The sequence below is a fragment of the Mesoplodon bidens genome (genome assembly GCF_964165515.1).
Source record: "Mesoplodon bidens genome assembly, chromosome: 11".
NCBI lineage: Eukaryota > Metazoa > Chordata > Mammalia > Artiodactyla > Ziphiidae > Mesoplodon > Mesoplodon bidens.
Window position 1 is genome coordinate 47,398,917 of NC_138167.1, and position 18,956 is coordinate 47,417,872.

The 18,956-nt window shown below is 52.8% G+C and overlaps 1 protein-coding gene across 2 annotated transcripts; it reads right to left on the reverse strand.

Annotated features, from left to right (window-relative positions):
• Nucleotides 1-279: 279 nt before the first annotated feature.
• Nucleotides 280-3,539, reverse strand: PRPH (peripherin; the record flags this gene model as incomplete). 2 transcript variants are annotated; one of them, XM_081249485.1, is made up of 9 exons in its annotated part: nt 2,834-3,539; nt 2,400-2,460; nt 2,137-2,232; nt 1,598-1,765; nt 1,371-1,496; nt 1,060-1,280; nt 905-954; nt 577-656; nt 280-345 (listed from the first exon to the last, which is right to left on the reverse strand). In XM_081249485.1, the coding sequence occupies exons 1-9, from the start codon at nt 3,373-3,375 to the stop codon at nt 280-282; spliced, it is 1,410 nt and encodes a 469-aa protein (XP_081105611.1). In that variant the 5' UTR covers nt 3,376-3,539. The 2 variants fall into 2 exon arrangements, with proteins under 2 accessions (XP_081105611.1, XP_081105610.1); XM_081249484.1 differs by having other exon boundaries at nt 280-348.
• Nucleotides 3,540-18,956: the final 15,417 nt, after the last annotated feature.

Here is an 18,956-nt window from a genome sequence, read left to right on the forward strand (position 1 = left end):
ACAAGAAATGGGGGAACATATAGACTCTTACCAGGACAAGAAATGGGGGAACGTATAGACTCTTACCAAGATAAGAAATGAGAAACATATGGATCATGTCTCTGTGGGCATGGAGAGGCCCAGCTGTGGTGCTGGGTAGGGTTTGGCCACGGCCAGGGAAGGGGTGACTGGAGCCATCTGGTGGACACATGCAGAGGGGGAGGAGACTAGCTCGGGACTGGTGTTAGGATTGGGGTTTAGAGGCCTAGGGCAGGGCCAGGGAGCTCTGGACCAACAAGTTCAGTAGCTGTGAGTAGAAGACTTGTCCAGCTCACTGCGCTGCTCCTTGTGAGACTCTGTCACCACCTGCTGGGGGCCGAGGCATGTGAGGGGCACAAACCATTCAGCACCACCCTCCTTCCAGCTCCTTTGTGGCACGGTGTCCCCCCTCCCTGACCATCCACCTCCATCTCCCTGTCTCACTCCCACCCCAAGAATCACTAACCCATAAACACCCTAAGATTACCTGCAGCCACGCTGGGGTTCAGAAATACTATGAGAAATGATGGGGTCCTGTGCTCAAGGGACCCATCTCACCTCCCCATCCCGGGTCTCAATGGTCTTGATCAGAACCATCTTCCGGCTGTGGCTCTCCTGGGGAGGCTCCACCTCAGGCACTGGAAAAAGCAAGATGAGAGGTGGAAGGGAGGAGGCTTGGGATTTCTCTTGTTTTAAGTCCTCACTCCGTCTGGGAGGTGAGGGAGGGGTGGGGAGGGGCAGAGCCTGAGGAGCGAAGGTGAGTGTAGACCAGGACTCAGAAGTTCACGGAGAGAACCAATCCCTGAGCAGAGCCAGAGTAAGAGTCCAGTCAGGGCAGAAATGGACAAGGGGACAGACAGTTGGAAGTCAGACGTGAAAGACTCACCAGTCGTCTTTATACTTAAGGATGCAAAGGAATGGACTGGCACGGAGATCCTGGGGGCGAAGCACTCGGTCAGCTACTCCGCTGAGCCGCTGGTCTCCCCCCCACTCCTCCCCCCTCCCCAGTCCTGACCACACCCTATCCGACCCGCCCCTCACCGGCTCTCCTCGCCCTCAAGGAGCTTCCGGTAGGTGGCGATCTCGATGTCCAGGGCCATCTTGACGTTGAGGAGCTCCTGGTACTCTCGCAGGTGTCGCGCCATCTCCTCCTTTAGCTGCCGCAGCTCCTCCTCGAGCCGTGCGGTGCCCGCCTGGTACCCGCCGGCTTCCAGGGCAAACTGCTCCTCCAGCTCCCGCAGCTGTCTGAGCAGCGCCTCGTTCTGGGGGTTGGGGGTGAAGAGGGGGCGTCAATGGGGGGAGCAGCCTTCATCCTCCACCCCCTGGGCGGGGGCGCGCAGCCTGGTACTCACCGTGCCGCGAAGCCCGTCCACCTCGCACGTCAGGCTCTGGATCTGGCGTCGCGACTCGTTCATCTCCTGCTTGGCCTGGCGCAGGGCCTCGTGGTTCCGGTTGGCGGCGTCGGACAGGTCCGCGTACTGCGGCCAGGGGGGCAACCCGGACGTGAATGGACCAGATGCGCCCTCCCCCCAGCTCCCCACCCTTCCAGGTCCTCCCAAACCCTCCCGTGCCCTGGCACCTTGGACTTGTACCACTCTTCTGCTTCCTGCAGGTTCTTCGCCGCGATGCTCTCGTACTGGGCACGGATGTCCCTCAGCGCCGCCGTCAGCTCGGGCTTCACGGTCGCCTCCACCTCGACCTGCTGCACCTGCTGGCTCTCCACGCTCATCTGCAGGTCTCTCAGCTCCTGCCGCCCAGGGCGAGAGGCCGAGTTCATCGCGCAGACCCCACGCGGGCCGCGTGGTTGGCGCACAGAAAAGAGAAGAAACACTTGAATGAACAGAAGGGGGCGCCAGGGAGCGCAGCGCGCTTGGTACTGCACGGCCCGCGCCACGCCCGTACTAAGCCTCTGGCCAGATTACGGGGGTGCAGCTCCGCTTCTCGCCACCAGGCGGCGCAGGGGTGTGAGTCAAACCACCTGTAGAGGAGGTTGAGAGCCTGCGTCTACCCTACGAATCTCCCTTCTCTTCCTCAGGTCCACTCGCCAGTCTCTTCCAGAGCTTGTACTCCAGCTCCAACGAGACCACCCCCAACCTCCTGACACCCGGGTCCACCCACCTCCTCGTGCAGCTTCTTGAGGAACTCAATCTCATCCATCAGAGACTCAATCTTGCGCTCTAGCTCCAGGCGGGACAGGGTGGCGTCGTCCACGTCCTTCACGGGGTGGCAGTGGGGTTTCGAGAGCAGGGAGGGGTTGCTTAGGTCGACGAAGAGCCTGGCCCTCCCTGTCTGCCTCTGGAGGCTTCTGGTCGCCTCCCTTTGCCCACAGATGCCACCCTGGATACGCAGGCCGGGGGTAGGAATGGGGAGACCGAGCTCACCTTACGGAAAAGCACGAGGCTGTGCTCCGCATCCTCGCGCTTGCGAGTCTCCTCCTCCAGCCTGGTGGGAGGAGTGTGCAGAAGCTGAGCTCCGGGGTCACCGCCCAGCCGTAAGACCGCGACCCCCAGGATCTGGGTCAGAGGCTGCTACTGCCCAGGACTCTGAGGAGGGGCCTTCAGGCTGCCTGATGGACTTGCCCCATATTTCCCTTTAACCTGCTGGGAGCTGAGATGTGGCCCCTTTATACACAGGGGAGACATAGTAACTCCCCCTTCCTCCCCTCCCCAGAGACTCAGCAAAGTGGTAGACGGGGATTGGGGGTGTTGCCCGCTGGCGAGGATGCTGCCTGCACACGCCCAGGTGGACGAGGCGGGCCACTCCCTCTGGCGGCCGCCTCGACGGCCGCCGCCCAGCCCCGGCCCTGTCCCCTGACCTCTGCTTGAGCGCCGCCAGGTCCTCCGCTAGCCCGTCGCGCTCCACCTGCACCCGGTCGCGCTCGCGGCCCAGCAGCTCTAGCTCCCTCCGCAGCTCGCGCAGCTCCTGCTGGCACAGCTGGTCGGCGCGCGCCGGCTCCTGGCCCCGGGCCTGGTTCAGCTCCCCGCGCAAGGCCGCGTTCTGCTGCTCCAGGAAGCGCACCTTCTCGATGAAGTTGGCGAAGCGGTCGTTGAGCTCCTGCAGCTCCTGCTTCTCGTTGCTGCGCGTGGCCAGGAACTCCTGGTTGAGGGCCTCGGCCATGGAGAAGTCGAGGCGCTCCGAGGGCAGGCGCAGGAGGGCGCCCGCGGCTGCCCGGGGACTGCGGAAGCTGCCCAGGCGCACGGAGGAGCTAGGGGACGCCGAGCCCAGCAGGCGGCTGCTCGAGAAGCGGGAGCTGGAAGAGTAGGAGAGGGGCCCCGGGGACAGCGAGGGCGGTGGCCCGAAGGTGCGGCGGTAGTAGGTGGAACTGACGCCGGACCGGAGGCCCGACGGGTGGCTCATGGCGGCGGAGGATGGGCAGTCACCGCTGGCAGGGCTTGTCCGGGCGCTGGGAAGAAGCCGCAAACCGCTGCGAGGCGGCTTTATAGCCCTGCGGGCTCAGGGGGGGCATGGGCTGCTCCTCCCACTGGCCTGACGGTGGGGCTATGTGGGGAGGGGGACGCCCCACCCCTGCGGAGCTGCAGGAGCGCCGCACCCTCCCTCCCTGGTTGCCGGCGCCCTGCCTACTTGATTCCCCCAGTTGCTGGTGGGGAAGGAAACAGGGATGGCTACCACAGGCCACAGGGAGGCGTGGGGGGGGGGTTCGGGTGTTGGGGGGGTCAGTGCCTTCCAGCAAATATCCGGAGCTGGAGCCTAGGGTGGGAGGGCCTCAATGGAACTGGGGTCCCTGCCTGAAAGAGCTGGTAAAAACTGGGGGCTAGGTGGACTGGATGTTAAAGGGCAGGCTTCTGGCACATGGGCAGGGAGGATGTAGCCCAGGTGCAGGGAGAATTGGCCTGGCTTAGGCCCCAGAGGCTGTGCCTCCACATGGCCCCTGAAGGCTAGGCTCTGCTTTCAAATGCTGTCAGCTGCCCCCTCTGTCACCACACCCAGGGAGATATGGGGGACAGGAGTGCAGAGACAGCTGAGGTGGGTGAGGAAGGGCTGCTCTCCCTGAAATCCCCAGGGCTCTGTGAAGGGTTGCTGCCTGGCGCCAGCTCTGCTGCTAATGGACTTGCTTCTTCCCCTCCCCCTCCCCTGGACACTTGGCCAGGAGGTTGCCTGCTGATGTCTCAGCCTTAAAGACACAGATCCCAAATCTACCCCAGGCCCCAACAAGGTGGGCACATCAGAGGGGGCTGAGGGTGACTAGGCCCAGCTCCGGGTCCCACTTGGGAGGGTCTGTGCCATGCCAGAGGCTGAACTGAGTGAGCTAGCGTGTGCTGTCTGGCTTACTGGATTCTCCCTTCCCCCAGCCCACCGCTGCTCAGTCACGGCCTTACAGGAACCGGGGCGATTCCTGAAGTAGGAAGGGGAGGGGGCTGAAGGGTAGCAGCTGCTGCCAAGGCTGAGAGACACACTGGCAGGAACCGGTTTCCAGTACTGAGGAGCTGCAGGTACCCAGCGATAGGCGGGGCTGGATGGGAAGAGAAGGGGAAAGAGAAAGTGCCCATCCCCATCGGCTCAGGGACTGAAAGAGGAGAACAAGGCCCAGAACAGAGCCACGAGCCTGTGCACACACACAGATGCATATGCGTAATAGCACCGTGCACCTATGTGCACACACATTAGACACACCCAACCACAGGGCCCTTCATACCCTCCCCCACCCCAGAGTTAGCAGGGAGGCTGATGTCTGGCCTTTGCACGTCAAGTGGCTTCCAGAACGCAGGCACAGGCTGCCCAGGAGTGGACAGAGGCAGCTTGGATGGTCTGCAGGAGTCGAGGTGCTGAGGCCTGTTGGGCTTGCCAGGAGCTAAGGGGCTGCCGCCGCTGGGGACTCCCGGGCTCTCCAGTAAGGACAGGTCCGTGTAGGATTGGTCCTGAGGACAAGAGCTGGGCGTCTGGGGAAACAGGTCTGGGACTCCGGGCTGCACCTCTGGCTGAGGGGATGAGGAGGGCGGCTCCCTGGCTGGCCTTCCCCTCAGCACTGCAGGGCGGAGGGGCCTCCCCGCCTTTGTGTGTCCTCTGAGATGGGCCAACGCCCTCATGCTCACATCCCTACCGCCTTTGCCGCCTTCTCCTCTCCAGGCCCCTCCTTCCTTCTGGGCTATTAGTCTCTCCCTGAACAGCTGCCAGGTCCTTCTCCTTGATGAATCTGGTTTGGTTGCCAGGGGAATGGGAAGAGGGAGGATGGGAGAGAGGGGTGGGATGGATAAACCAGGGCGGGTCGCCACTAACTCTTGGAAGTGGGGAGGGTAGGGTCCTGCCTGGGTTAGGGGGAGGGGACTTGATAGGTGTGAGGAGGGGAGTGGGGAAGCTAGGTGCTTTCTGCTGCAGCCCCGGGCTCTGAGCCCCAACTGCCATTGAAGCCCCATCCACTGCAGCCTAGGCCCTGCCCTGCCCTGCCTGCTGTCCTCCGGGTACAAACTGGGAGTGTGAGCTGGTACTTCACGCAAAGGGACAGGTAAGGCCTGGGGAGGACGAGCGCAAGCTTTATCTTTATAGGGAACTGGGGGCAGACCTGGGCCTTTAAGAGTAGAGGCCTCTAGGGCTGGCCCCGGGGAGTTACCAGTGGGGTTCCCATCCTCTCTCCTGCTTAAGCTCCCAGCTCACCACCCAGAAGCCTCAGAGTGGAGGGAACCAGGACCACCTCGGCAGGGCTCTGGGAACTGCAAGGCCAGGGTCTGGCCTGGGTTTGGGAACCAGGCCTGCTGGCAATGCAGAGAAGACTCCTCCCCCGTCCTCAGAAAAGAGCTGGGCCTGGGAGGTCTTGTGGCCGGGAGAAAAGTAGGAAAGGGTCCCGGTTAAGAGCCAGGGCTCTGGCATCCAGCTACCAAGCTTCCCATCTGATTCCAACACTCTGTTGTACAAATGTAGTCTCATTACTATGTCCTCTCATGTGCTCCAGCAAAAGGGGGAAAATTGTAGTTTCCATCTCATAGTGTTGTTGGGAGGGTTAAATAAATACATGTAAAATACTTGGGACACACATAATAAAAGCTGAAAACTTAAGCTTATTTTATTACTACTATTATTACAAGTTGTCAGCCCCCAAGTACAGTGAAGAAGGATCTGGACTTCCTTTGGACTGTCCCCACCAAGAGCAGTGCTGGACCGGGGTGGCAGGAACCCAGTACTTCCTGGCTGATGGAAGGAGGGAAGGGTGGCCTCAGTGCACTGGGCAAATAGTATACTGATCAAGACACGGACTCTGGACAGACTGACTGCGTGGGTTTGATCATGGCTCCTCAACTTAATTAGCTGTATGCTTTGAGTTTGGTTGAGTGATTTAACCTCTATTCTCTCCATTTTCTTTGTCCATCAGTGGGGATGATAATAATAGTACCTAGCCCATCGTGCTGGAGGAGTAATTGAGTTCCAGTATGTGAAGCACTTAGTGCTTGGCACATAACGCATGTCATATAAGTATTCGCCAGCGTTATTACTACCCCTCCTCCTTCTGCTGTCCTTGACTGCTCTGGCAAAGGCTCAAAGAGAAATAACCACTGTATTCAGAGGTTTGCAAGGCAGGTAAGCAATGAAGTTTAGGTTACTGGCAAGAGAGCTGCTAAATGACAGGCCATGGACTCAAAGCTGGATGAGGAGGGGTGTGTAGACAAGAGAGGGTGGGGTATTGGGAGAGTAAAGAGGCCCATAGCTGGACTTCCAGGCAAGGCCAAAGAACAGTCACAGTACAAGGAACTGAAAGAGGCACTGAGAGGCTAGGAAGTTGTTTTCAGAGAGCAGGGTGCATGAATTTGTGATTCTGCAGCTGGGGTATTTATGGATAAGATTCCCAGGGTGGGGCCTCCCTGGTGGCACAGTGGTTAAGAATCCACCTGCCAATGCAGGGGACACAGGTTCGAGCCCTGGTCTGGGAAGATCCCACATGCTGCGGAGCAACTAAGCCCGTGTGCCACAACTACTGAGCCTGTGCTCTAGAGCCCATGCTCCGCAGCCCATGCTCCGCAACAAGAGAAGCCACCGAAATGAGAAGCCTGAGCACGGGAACGAAGAGTAGCCCCCGCTCGCCGCCACTAGAGAAAGCCCATGTGCAGCAACGAAGACCCCACACAGCCAAAAATAATAAATTAAATTAATTAATACTTAAAAAAAAAGATTCCCAGGGTGTTTCTAAGGAGTGAGCAGCTAAGGTGGAACGGTGGGAAAGGTCATGGGAGAAGAGATAAGGCCATCAGACTGGGCACTTACTAGCTGTGTGACCCTGGGCAAGTTACATATCCCCTCTGAGCTTCAGTTTCTTCATCTGTAAAATAGGAATGATGATACCTTCCTTCCAGAGGTGTCATGAGATCTAAATGAGGTATTATGCATAAAGCGATTAGCATGTTGTGAGGCTCACAGCAGGTGCTCAACACTGTTGATTGCCTTCTTCCCCTCCCATGTGACAGAGAGGAAACAGACACACAGAATCAATGACATAACCCTAATTTCTTGTACCTAAGGGTTAGCTGGCATCTCCCTGCCCCTTGAGGTCTAGGATTGGCTCAACCTCCACTCCACATCCTGGGGAAATTCCAATGTCCTCCCCAAGATCTCTTTGCCTTCCTGTTGCTTCCTCTTTGCATCCCTAGCTCTAGGTCCCTGCTGCCCCTGAACTGGCTGACTTTACAGCTAACTCTCCACAGTGTCTCAGATGTGGAACTTGGCACCATCCCTCAGGTCCTGTGATCCCCTTTCCCATCACTTGGGTAGGAACTGAGGCTCAGAGGGACAAAGTTGCCTGTCTGAGGTTGCGCAGTGAGCAAATTACGCCTTCCTCTCCAGGAAGACACATCCTGGTTGGTCAGGGCCTGCTGGTGTTCTGTGTTCTGGGCCTGCAGGAGCCCAGATGAGCCCCAGCCAGAAGGAGTCCAGCTCCATTCGAGGTGGGCTCTCCCAGGCTGGTCTGGCTTCAGGGTCCCTATTGGCAGAGTGGCTCCACCGGCATGGAATCCTTTCCCCATTATCTCCATTTGGGGGCTCCACTCCTCCCTGTTAGGGAGCACCCTGGGTATCTTCTCCATCTCATCAGTTCTCTCACTGTATAATATAGCAATAGCTAACATTTCCTATGTGCCAAGCACTATGCTAAGCATTTTACACGTGTTATCATTTTTAATCCTCACAATAACCCTATGACATAGGTACTACTACTTTTCCCATTTTACAGTTGGAGAAACTGAGGCACGGAGAGGTTAGGCAACTTGCCCAACGTCACACAGCTAGTAAACTAGTAATCTGTTTATATGTCTGACTCTCCTGCTCCCTGACAATATATTTGAGGGCAGCCATCAGATCTTATCCACTTTTGTGACTGTGGTGTCTAGCACAGGACCGAAGTCAAACAGCTGTTGGTTAAACTGAAGGGAACCCAGAGGCACCTGAAAAAAATTTTTCCCGTGTTTGTCGAGTCAGGAAAATAGAGCGGTGTGTTGCTGCCACCTTCTGGCCAGATGCTAGAATGACATGTCTGCAGTCTGAATCCATCCACGTTTATTGAGTCTCAAGGCTCAGGAACATTGGAATTTGGGAGATGCTCCAAAACTATTTATTATGACCTCCTTTTTAAAGATGAGTGGACTTCCCTGGTGGTCCAGTGGTTAAGACTCCACGCTCCTGATGCAGGGGGCCCAGGTTCGACCCCTGGTCAAGGAAATAGATCCCGCACACCGCAACTAAGAGTCCGCATGCCGCAACTAAAGATCCTGGATGCTGGAACGAAGACCCGACACAACCAAATAAATAAATAGTTTTTCAAAAAGAAGCACTTCCCTATTCTTTAAAATAAATAAATAAATAAAATAAAGAGGGGAATTATCCAAGAGTGTGTAAAATAGAATAGTAGCACTGGTATTAGGACTTCTGAGCCCTGATTTCATTCCTCCCCTGGGCTCTAGGAACCTCCTCTGCACCCCCAGAAGCCCAAAGCCAGGGAAGGAGGCAAAGTCTGTCCTCAACTCCCCCCTTATCCTCTACTCTGTCCACAATCTCCTGTCCTGCCCTCACTGTAAAATTGCATCTCCATCCATCTGCCTGCCTGACCCTTCCAACCAGCTACCGGTCAACTGGAGAACAGGAGAGCAGCTTATGGCCACAGGATGCTAAGTGAACCTTCCTCCTCAGCCTAGAGACCTGACTCAGAATCACCTGGGGGCCCATCAAAAAGCAGATTTCAGTGCTCCACCTAGATCTTCTGAATCCCTAGAATTCTGCATTTTAACAAACTTCCTAGGTTTTGTTTTGTTTTGTTTTGTTTTTTGCGGTACGCAGGCCTCTCACTGTTGTGGCCTCTCCCGTTGCGGAGCACAGGCTCCGGACGCGCAGGCTCAGCGGCCATGGCTCACGGGCCCAGCCGCTCTGTGGCATGTGGGATCTTCCCGGACCGGGGCACGAACCCCCGTCCCCTGTATCGGCAGGCGGACTCTCAACCACTGCGCCACCAGGGAAGCCCCCTAGGTGATTTTTAATGCACATGAAAATTTGAGAAGGGACGTCCCTGGCGGTGGTTAAGACTTTGCCTTCTGATGCAGGGGGGTACTGGTTTGATCCCTGGTCGGGGAGCTAAGATCCCACATGCCTCGCTGCCAAAAAATCAAAACATAAAACAGAAGCAATATTGTAACAAATTCAATAAAGACTTTAAAAATGGTCCACATCAAAAAAAATTTTTTTTTAAATCTGAGCATACCTGGATTAAGATTTTTTCTTTAAATTGTCCATTTCCCCCTCTCCCCTGCCATTTTATTTTGATTTTCAAACCCAGAGAAAAGTCAAGAGAATTCTGGGACTTCTCTGGTGGCGCAGTGGTTAAGAATCTGCCTGCCAATGCAAGGGACACGGGTTCAAGCCCTGGTCTGGGAAGATCCCACATGCCATGGAACAATGGAGCCCGCAGCACAACTCTTGAGCCTGAGTGACACAACTACTGAAGCCGGTGCCTAGAGCCCTTGCTCCGCAACAAGAGAAGCCACCGCAATGAGAAGCTCACGCACCGCAACAAAGAGGGGCCCCCACTCGTTGCAACTAGAGAAAGCCCATGTGCAGCAACGAAGACCCAACGCAGCCAAAAATAAATAATAAATAAATTTTAATAAAAGAGAATATTGCTATCAACACCAATATACCTTTTCCCAGGGTATAACAATTACCAGTTGTTAATATTTTGCCACAGTTCCTTTGAAAATAATTTCCAGACATTTTATCTCACCCCTAAGTACTTCAGCATGCATCTCCTAAGAATAAGGACATTTTCCTATACAACCACAGTACTATTAACCCCTCAAGAAACAACACTGATACAACAGTATTATCTAATATATAGTTTATATTCATATCCCCTACCCCTACAATGATCCCAATAATGTCCTTCATAGCTGTTTCCCCCTGATCCAGGACTCAAAGATAAAGAATTGTATTTGGTTGTCACCTGGGCAGGGATAAGTCTGAGATGAGCTTGGCATGTTTGTGGGACTGTAGAAAGGTGAGGCTGGAGTGAGATGGGTGGGAGGAGAGAAGGGAAGGTGACGTGAGAGGAGTGGGGAGGAGTCAGACCACAGGCTTTCTAAATCAGAGGAAAGGGTTTATAGCTTATTTTTTAAATTCATTTTTTAAATAAATTTATTTATTTTTAATATGTATGTATGTATGTATGTATGTATTTATCTAGGCTGCACCGGGTCTTAGCTGTGGTACTCGGGATCTTCGTTGTGGCATGTGGACTCTTAGTTGCGGTACACGTGCAGGATCTAGTTGCCCAACCAGGGATCGAACCCAGACCCCATGCATTGGGAGCACGGACCACCAAGGAAGTCTCTATAGCTGATTATAAATGCAATGAAAAGCCACTGAAGGGTTTTATTTTATTTTTATTTATTTTTAATAAATTTATTTTATTTATTTATTTTTGGCTGTGTTGAGTGTTCATTTCTGTGCATGGACTTTCTCTAGTTGAGGTGAGCGGGGACTACTTTTCGTTGCAATGCGCAGGCTTCTCATTGTGGTGGCTTCTCTTGTTGCAGAGCATGGGCTGTAGGCAGCAGGCTTCAGTAGTTGTGGCTCACGGGCTCTAGAGTGCAGGCTCAGTAGTTGTGGCGCATGGGCTTGGTCGCTCTGCAGCATGTGGGATCTTCCTGGACCAGGGCTCGAAACTGTGTCCCCTGCATTGGCAGGTGGATTCTTAACCACTGCGCCACCAGGGAAGCCCCCACTCGAGGGTTTTAAGCAGAGGAATGACTTGATCAGGTTTATGACATTAAAAGGTCAATCTGAAGACTATTTCAGATTTGGGACATTCTGTCAGATGATTCCTAGGCTCTAAGAAGTCAAAGCCATTTTTTTAAAAAGTGAGTGTATTAGTTTTCTAGGGATGTCATAAGAAATTACCACAAACGTGGTGGCTTAAAACAACAGAAATTTATTCTTTCACAGTTCTGGAGACTGGAAGTCCAAAATCAAGATGTTGGTAAGGCATATTCCCAAAGCCTCTAGGGGAGGATCCTTCCTTGTCTCTTCCAGCTTCTGGTGGCTCCGGGAGATCCTTGGCTGCAGCTGTATTGTTCTAATCTCTGCCTCTGCCTTCACATGGCCTTCTCCTCTTCTGTGTCTATGTCTTCTCTTTCCTTCCTATAAAGGCACTTGTCACTGGATTTGGGGACCCAGGTAACCCAGGACGATCTCAAGGTCCTTAACTACATCTTGCAAAGACCCTTTTTCCAAATAAGGTCATATTCACTGGTTCTGGGATATGGACATGTCTTTTGGGGGGGGCCTCCATTCAACCCATTACAGTGGGAGATTGTTCTAGACAAGAGACTAAGAGATAGAACAACTAAATTCAATGTTCAAACTTAAATTGGATCCTAGATTTGAAGAAGAAAAAGGCCACTGGAGAAATTTGTGTATGATATGCTAAGGAATGATTATTACCGCTTTTAGGTGTGAAGATGGGAATGCGGTTGTATAAGAGAAGGTTCTTGTTCTTAGGAGGTGCCTGCAGGAGCATTTAGGGGTGAAGTGTCATAATGTCCACAACCTTCCTTCTAGTGGGTTAGTTCCATTGTCCTCGATATCGTTATGATGCAAGGCAGTGGTTCTGGCTACTGGGTAAGTGTGACAGAGAAGGAGCAGAGATAGTCACACCACTTATTAGAATAGAACCCGGGCTTCTCATCCTGGTCTCCACTTGATTCTGCAGGTCTCTTATAAGAGACTGTGCCTGATACGAATTTCTTGAGCGCATGCTCATGCCTGAGATGAGACAGGACAGGGCTCCTGCCCCTCAGGCCAGCCACCAGGAGACTCCTTTTTGCAATCTTAACACCCTGCCATCTACGTTCCCCCCACCTCCTGCAGGGAGAGGCCAGGTGGCAGCTGAAGAGACAAGTTCAAAGAGTCTGATGCCCTACAAACGGCCCTGTCTGCCCTCTGCCTGCAGGCCGCACAGGTGCTCATCTGACAGCTGGGTCGGGCTGGGCCCGAGCTTTCAGAGCCTGTGGATCTCACAGCCATTGAGGGCCAATTGTCAGCCTCTGTTAGATGTCTCACTCTCCAGGTGAATTCTCTCTGCCACACACTGTTGTGTTGGCACCTGGCCAGAGGGAAAGGAGGTGATGGAGGAAATGAGGATGGGGAAGGAGGAGATGAGTGAGAGAGGGAAGGGAGAAACGGAAGTGGAGGGAGAAGATGAGGGTGGGGAGAGAGGGGAGCAGTGGGGGAGAGTAAAAGAAACCAAACGGGCCAGAGAAGGAGAAAAAGCCTCTCAGGCTTTTTCCTCTCAAGGATCCAAGGGTCCCCCACACAAGAGAATAACTGGTCAAATGACCCCTGTTCATACCCTGGAGCCCCCAGAACCTGGCCTGGTTCCTGTCCCAAGAGTCCCCCAGTACCACCCCCTTGTCTACAAGGGCAGCTCAAAGCTCCTTAGGCTCTGGAAGATTTGTGACTGCCCTGGGGTTGAGCTCCTTCTGGCTGGGCTTTCTCGGAGGAGCTGGTTCTTCCAGAGTGGGCCTCCTTAGTCTTCTGTATCAGAAGGTATCTATATCTTCTGATCCACAGATCAGGCTATGGCTCCATTCACCGTTGCATGTAAAAGGGAAGAAGGTTTTTCAGGCCTGCAGATGTTTTCTGTGTGCTTTTAATCTGTGGCTTAAGTCCATCCAAGACTCCTGAAAAGACTGAAAGGAAGCAGCAGATCAGTTTGGTTGACCAGGCACTGCAGGCAGAGGAAGGTCAAAAACCAAAGAAAGGAAAGGAGGCATGGGATCTTTACTCTCCCAGGCCAGTGTTTGCACTGGAAAGGGGATTACACAATTTTAAAAGGGTCTTAATATTTTTATTATTATTTCACTAAACTCTTCTATGAACTATTGCATGAGGTTTTTATATTAGTTAGAATACTTTTGGCAGGAAGCAATAGAAGACCCAACTCAAAATGACCCAACAATAAAAGGATTATAATCTCACATAATGAAAAATCCAGAGGGAGAGAAGTTTCAGGACTAGTTATTGGGGGGCTCAACATCCTATCCAGGACCCAGGTTCTTTGTATCTTTCTGTTCTGTTAGGCTGGGAATGTTAGCTTTTGTCCTCATATCTGTGCAGTTGTGGTCACAAGATAACTGTGGCAACTTCAAGTATCATGTGCTCACAAAATAATGTCAAAGGTTCAAAAGAGAAAATCCTTTTTTTTTTTTTTACAAGCAGGCTATTTCATTATTTTTTTAACTCTAAAATATTTAGTTATTTATTTATTTAGGCTGCACTCGGTCTTAGTTGCTGCACATGGGATCTTTTAGTTGCGGCATGCATGCAGGATCTAATTCCCTGACCAGGGATCAAAGCCAGGTCCCCTGCATTGGGAGCGAGAAGTCTTACCCACTGGGTTACCAGGGAAGTGCCCCCTGTGTTCCTTTTTTTAAAAAATAAATAAATTTATTTATTTTTGGCTGCGTTGGGTCCTCATTGCTGCACGTGGGCTTTCTCTAGCTGCCACGAGCCAGGGCTACTCTTCGTTGCAGTGTGCGGGCTTCTCACTGCGGTGGCTTCTCTTGTTGCAGAGCACGGGCTCTAGGCACCCGGGCTTCAGTAGTTGTGGCACGTGGACTCAGTAGTTGTGGCTCACGGGCTCCACAGCTCAGGCTCAGTAGTTGTGGCACACAAGCTCAGTTGCTCTGCGGCATGTGGGATCTTCTCGGACCAGGGCTCTAACCAGTGACCCCTACATTGGCAGGCGGATTCTTAACCACTGTGCCATCAGGGAAGCCCCGCTGTGTTCCTGTTTAAGAGCAAGGAAATTCTTCCAAGAATATCTTCCCATCAACCCCCATCCAGAAGACTTTACCTCCCCTCTCATTTGCATAATTGCATCACCTGCTGCTTCCTTAACCAGTCTCGGGCAAGAGAACTGGAATTACCTTGATGAGCTTAGACTAAGATTTGCCCTGGTGGTGGAACGGCCCAGAGGGTGTGTTGGCAAATAAAACCACCAGCCGGGAATGGCTTTGGGGTAGATATGCGATAGTGGCTGCCACAGTTGCCCACCTCTTCTGACATGCGGCATATACTGCCTTGAATTAGGATTGTGCCTCTGCGATGTCTCTAAAAACTGATGGGGACAAAAAAGCTAAATATATTCCCTATAGAAAACCCAGCACAGTGACTTGCACCAAACAGGTTCTTCAACAATAATGAATGAATTAAACTTAAAAACTGCAATAGTTGTTATAATAGTATAATTGGCCATGATTACCTTTGTCAAAGACATTTCAGTATTAGTTTACTGTTGGGCTAGACATCTCCAGTGAGTCAAATGAAGTATTTAATAAGAACAGAGTGGAGCGGGGGAAGGGGATGAAGTGTGACAGCAATGAGATTGTACTTATACCCACCTCCCCAATGAATTAAACTAATCTGTGAATGTAGACAAAATTCTCATGTAATTAGGAATGCTTTATATTCTGTTCTCTTTTTTATAAGAGAGAAAAAGAAGTCTTCTGGTGGGGAGACCAGTGTTCAAAAGCATTTCCTGTATTATGACTAAAGAAGACATGTCTCTAGTTCTGTAAGACTCTGCTCCTGAATAGTCTTCTCCTGCTGCAGAATCAGAGGGACCATCAGATGAGGAAATAGTTTTTCCAGAACCTGATCAGGGCTGACAAACTCAGAGACACCAGTCTCTTGCAATGAATGGGGCAGTGACAGGCTAATAAGATGTCAGCAAAGGGGACTTTCTTCACGGGGCTGAAGATGGGAACCTTCCCCACCCTAACACACTGGGTGTATTTTCCCTTCACCTTCTGCTGCCCTGTGACTGACAGACAGATACTCTGGCAGTGGGCTGCAGGAGCCATCTGCCTGGGTCATCTCTGCCAGCTTCACCTTGTGGCCTTGGTTGACAGGAGCTGACCATCCTGGCCCCAGTGCTTAGGGGAGCAATGCTCCAGGTGAGAGCTGTCCTGTCTGCACGAGTCCAGCCAGGTGGTAGCAGCTATCCACCAAGGACAGACTCCGTATCTCTACGATCTGAGAATTGATTCCCTGAGATCAGAAGGAGGCCTGAAATAAAGGCCCCCTCACTAGGAAGCTGCTGCCTGGACAGTGGTAACCAGCTGACTTTGCCCCTCTGGATCAGCGTGCTGCCACCTGGTCCCAGGAATGGGGTTCCTGGGAGGCGATCTGACAATAGCAGAACGAGAACTCCTTTCTCCAACGGTGGCTCCACCTAGGGCTCCACACAAGGGCTGGCCTCCGTGTCCCTTCTCCCTGAGAACTGGAAAGGCTGCCAGGCACGGTGACGACTTCCCCTCGGGGTGATCGGAGGCTGCTCAGCAGAGTGGAGTGCTGCTTTGGAGTCAGAGTTCTGGGCTCAGATTTCAGTTCGGCCACTTGCTCTGTAGCTTTAAGCTAGATGCTTAATCGCTCCAAGGTTTGATTTCCTCAGCTGTGGAAAGGGGTGTGATGACATCACCTCACAGGTGCTGTGAAGATCATGAAACACCCAAGACGTGAAGGGGTCTTCCTGCCACCCTGACAGAGCCTCCTCCCCTCCCTCCCACAACCCCAGGCAGGGCTGCCACACACCTTTCAGAAGTCAGAGGCCTGAAGACAGGCTCTCTCTAAGCTCTACCCCACCTGGCCACCTCTGGCCTGATAGCGGGCTGTTTGACAGATTCCAACTGGAGCAGAGACATCTGCCAGCTGCCTCCCAAACACCTGGGATGACAGTTAGATAAGCCAGCACACTGGTCCTCGCAGCCATTCTCTCCTCCTCACCCCAACTTGAACCACAGCTCTGCTGGGGTGCCCACTGGCCTCTCCCAGGGTGGGCAGCCTCCGTGGGGTGGAAGCAGATTGCTCCACGGATCAGGTCAGGTGAGGGCAGCATACAAGCTGCACAGCCAGAATCTGGGGCCCTAGCCAGTCTTGGAGCTGCACCCTCTTAGGCTTTCTCCATTTATCCCCATCAAGCCTCAGTGGCCTCAGCAATGGCTGCAGTTCTGAGCCCAGACTTTCCATTTGTGCTCAAGGGCAGATCAGATGATTGTCATCCACAAAGCAATGACCTAGACCTTGGGTTATGTTCTTGCTGCAGGCTAACTTCTATTCACTCTCTCGCCAGCACAGGAGGGAGAAATCATCACTGCAAGGACAGATCCCTCCTCAACCTCTGGCACTTTGCTCTTTCAATTCTCCAGGCTCTGCTCTACCGGAATATTTTTTCTCAGCTAAACTCTTCTTTCACCTTCTTTCCACCCCGCCCCCCCCACACACACCGTAGAGGCTGCTTAAAGGTTTCCAACCCTTTTCACATCTTGGCAGAAGAAAATTCACCTGTAAGGCTTACAGAGGTCATTGGAGGGGCTCGCTACTGGCCACGGGTGACTGGCCAAGGGGCTTCAGGCTCTTTAGGTTCCACCAGCCTGTTCTGAAGGCTGAGGGATGATAATCGGCAAGGCCTGAATCCCATTTCGGGGCACCCAGCTTGGTACATGTGGGCTCAGAGAATGGACCTTTCAGGTATTGTGGGGTATCATGCCCAGCTGAAGCTGGATGATTTATCTGTTCCTTCTCACACCCGAATGTCCTCTTCCCTACAGAGCTCGCACTGTGGCAGTCAGCAGATACCCCAGGTTGGGAAGGTCTCTGAGTACAGCTGGGGTGACCAGCCACTCCAAGGTTCATTTTCACCCCAGAACTCCCATGCTCAGGCTGCAGAAGGAATGTGGCCCATCATTTTGAGTAGCAATAGCTGACTTTGTACTCAAGGATGGGGCTGGGCTGGGCCTCGCCCTGAAGGCTGTAAGACCACGGTTGCTCTCATGACGAATGCTGCAAGACCCTTCCAAGCACAAAGCTGAAACAGCGCAGGCTGGAAGCTGTGCTATGCTCCAAGACAGAATGTGGTTTTTTTTTTTTTTGGTGTGCTGCATGGCTTGCTGGATCTTCATTCCCCAACCAGGGATTGAACCCTGGCCCTTGACAGTGAAAGTGCCAAGTCCTAACCACTGGACTGCCAGGGAATTCCCAGAATGTGCATTTTATTTATTTATTTGTTTATTTTTGGCTGCGTTGGGTCTTCATTGCTATGCGCAGGCTTTCCCTAGTTGTGGAGAGCGCGGGCTTCTCATTCCAGTGGCTTCTCTTGTTGCGGAGCATGGGCTCTAGAGCACAGGCCCAGTAGTTGTGGCACACGGGCTTAGTTGCTCCACAGCATGTGGGATCTTTCCAGACCAGGGATCGAACCCGTGTCCGCTTCATTGGCAGGTGGATTCTTAACCACTGCGCCACCAGGGAAGCCCCAGAATGTTCATTTTTAAAATGCTCTCCTTGGCACAGTGGATAGGACCCCACGCTCCCAATGCAGGGGGGCCTGGGTTCGACCCCTGGTCAGGGAACTAGATCCCACATGCATACCACAACTAAGAGTTCGCATGCCACAGCTAAGGAGCCCACCTGCCCCAACTAAGACCTACTGCAACCAAATAAATAAATAAATATTTTAAAAAATAAAATGCTCTCCTTAAAGACTAAGGGGGCAGAGGTGAGCAATGGGTAAGGGGTGAAAACACCAGGAGGAAAAGAAAGATGGTAAAGGAGCATCATCAGAATAAGCTCAGGTGAACAGGTCTGCACCCACCCCCGGCTCCTGCCACTTGTTTGGCCCCCCCTCTCAGGCCAGCACCTAAGCACCAAAGCTGGCTCCTCCCTTCGGCATGACCTGGCCCTCTGATCATCCTTGTCATTTTTCATTGCTTGGTTCAACCTTATAGGCCACACCACTGGTCCCTGAGCACCAATCACCAAGCTCTCCAGCCACCCACACGTTCATGTGCATTCTTCCCCCACCCTCATCTTCTCATAGTTGCCTCCTGCCGCCCCTCAAGAACCACACTGCTTCCAACAGGTTCTCGGAAGAGGGTCCGAATTAGGGAGCTCACCTCTCCAATCTTTCTTACACACACATTCCTTCAGTTTTCCTTATTATTCCCCTACTTCAAATATTCCCAATGACATACACTGGGTCAAGGACCAACACCATAACAACCTGAGACTATTGTAATTTTGTGTCTCGGCCTGCTCCACTTTCTCCAAGCAGTTAACTTCTACTTATTTATTTAGCTGTGCCAGGTCTTCATTGCAGCACTTGGGATCTTAAATTGTGGCATTCGAACTCTTAGTTGTGGCATGTGGGATCTAGTTCCCTGACCAGGGGTTGAACCCATGCCCCCTGCATTGGGAGCACAGAGTCTTAGCCACTGGACCACCAGGGAAGTCCCCAAGCAGTAACTTCTTAAAGCACAATCTTATCTGCCATTGTAGGTTTTGGCTAAGTATGGGATAAATCAGCACAATTCCAAGCCCTTCCCATATGACTCCAATATTTTATGAATAATGACGGCAATAGTTCCGGCAGCCTGGCTGGTGACTCAAATTTTGGCTCC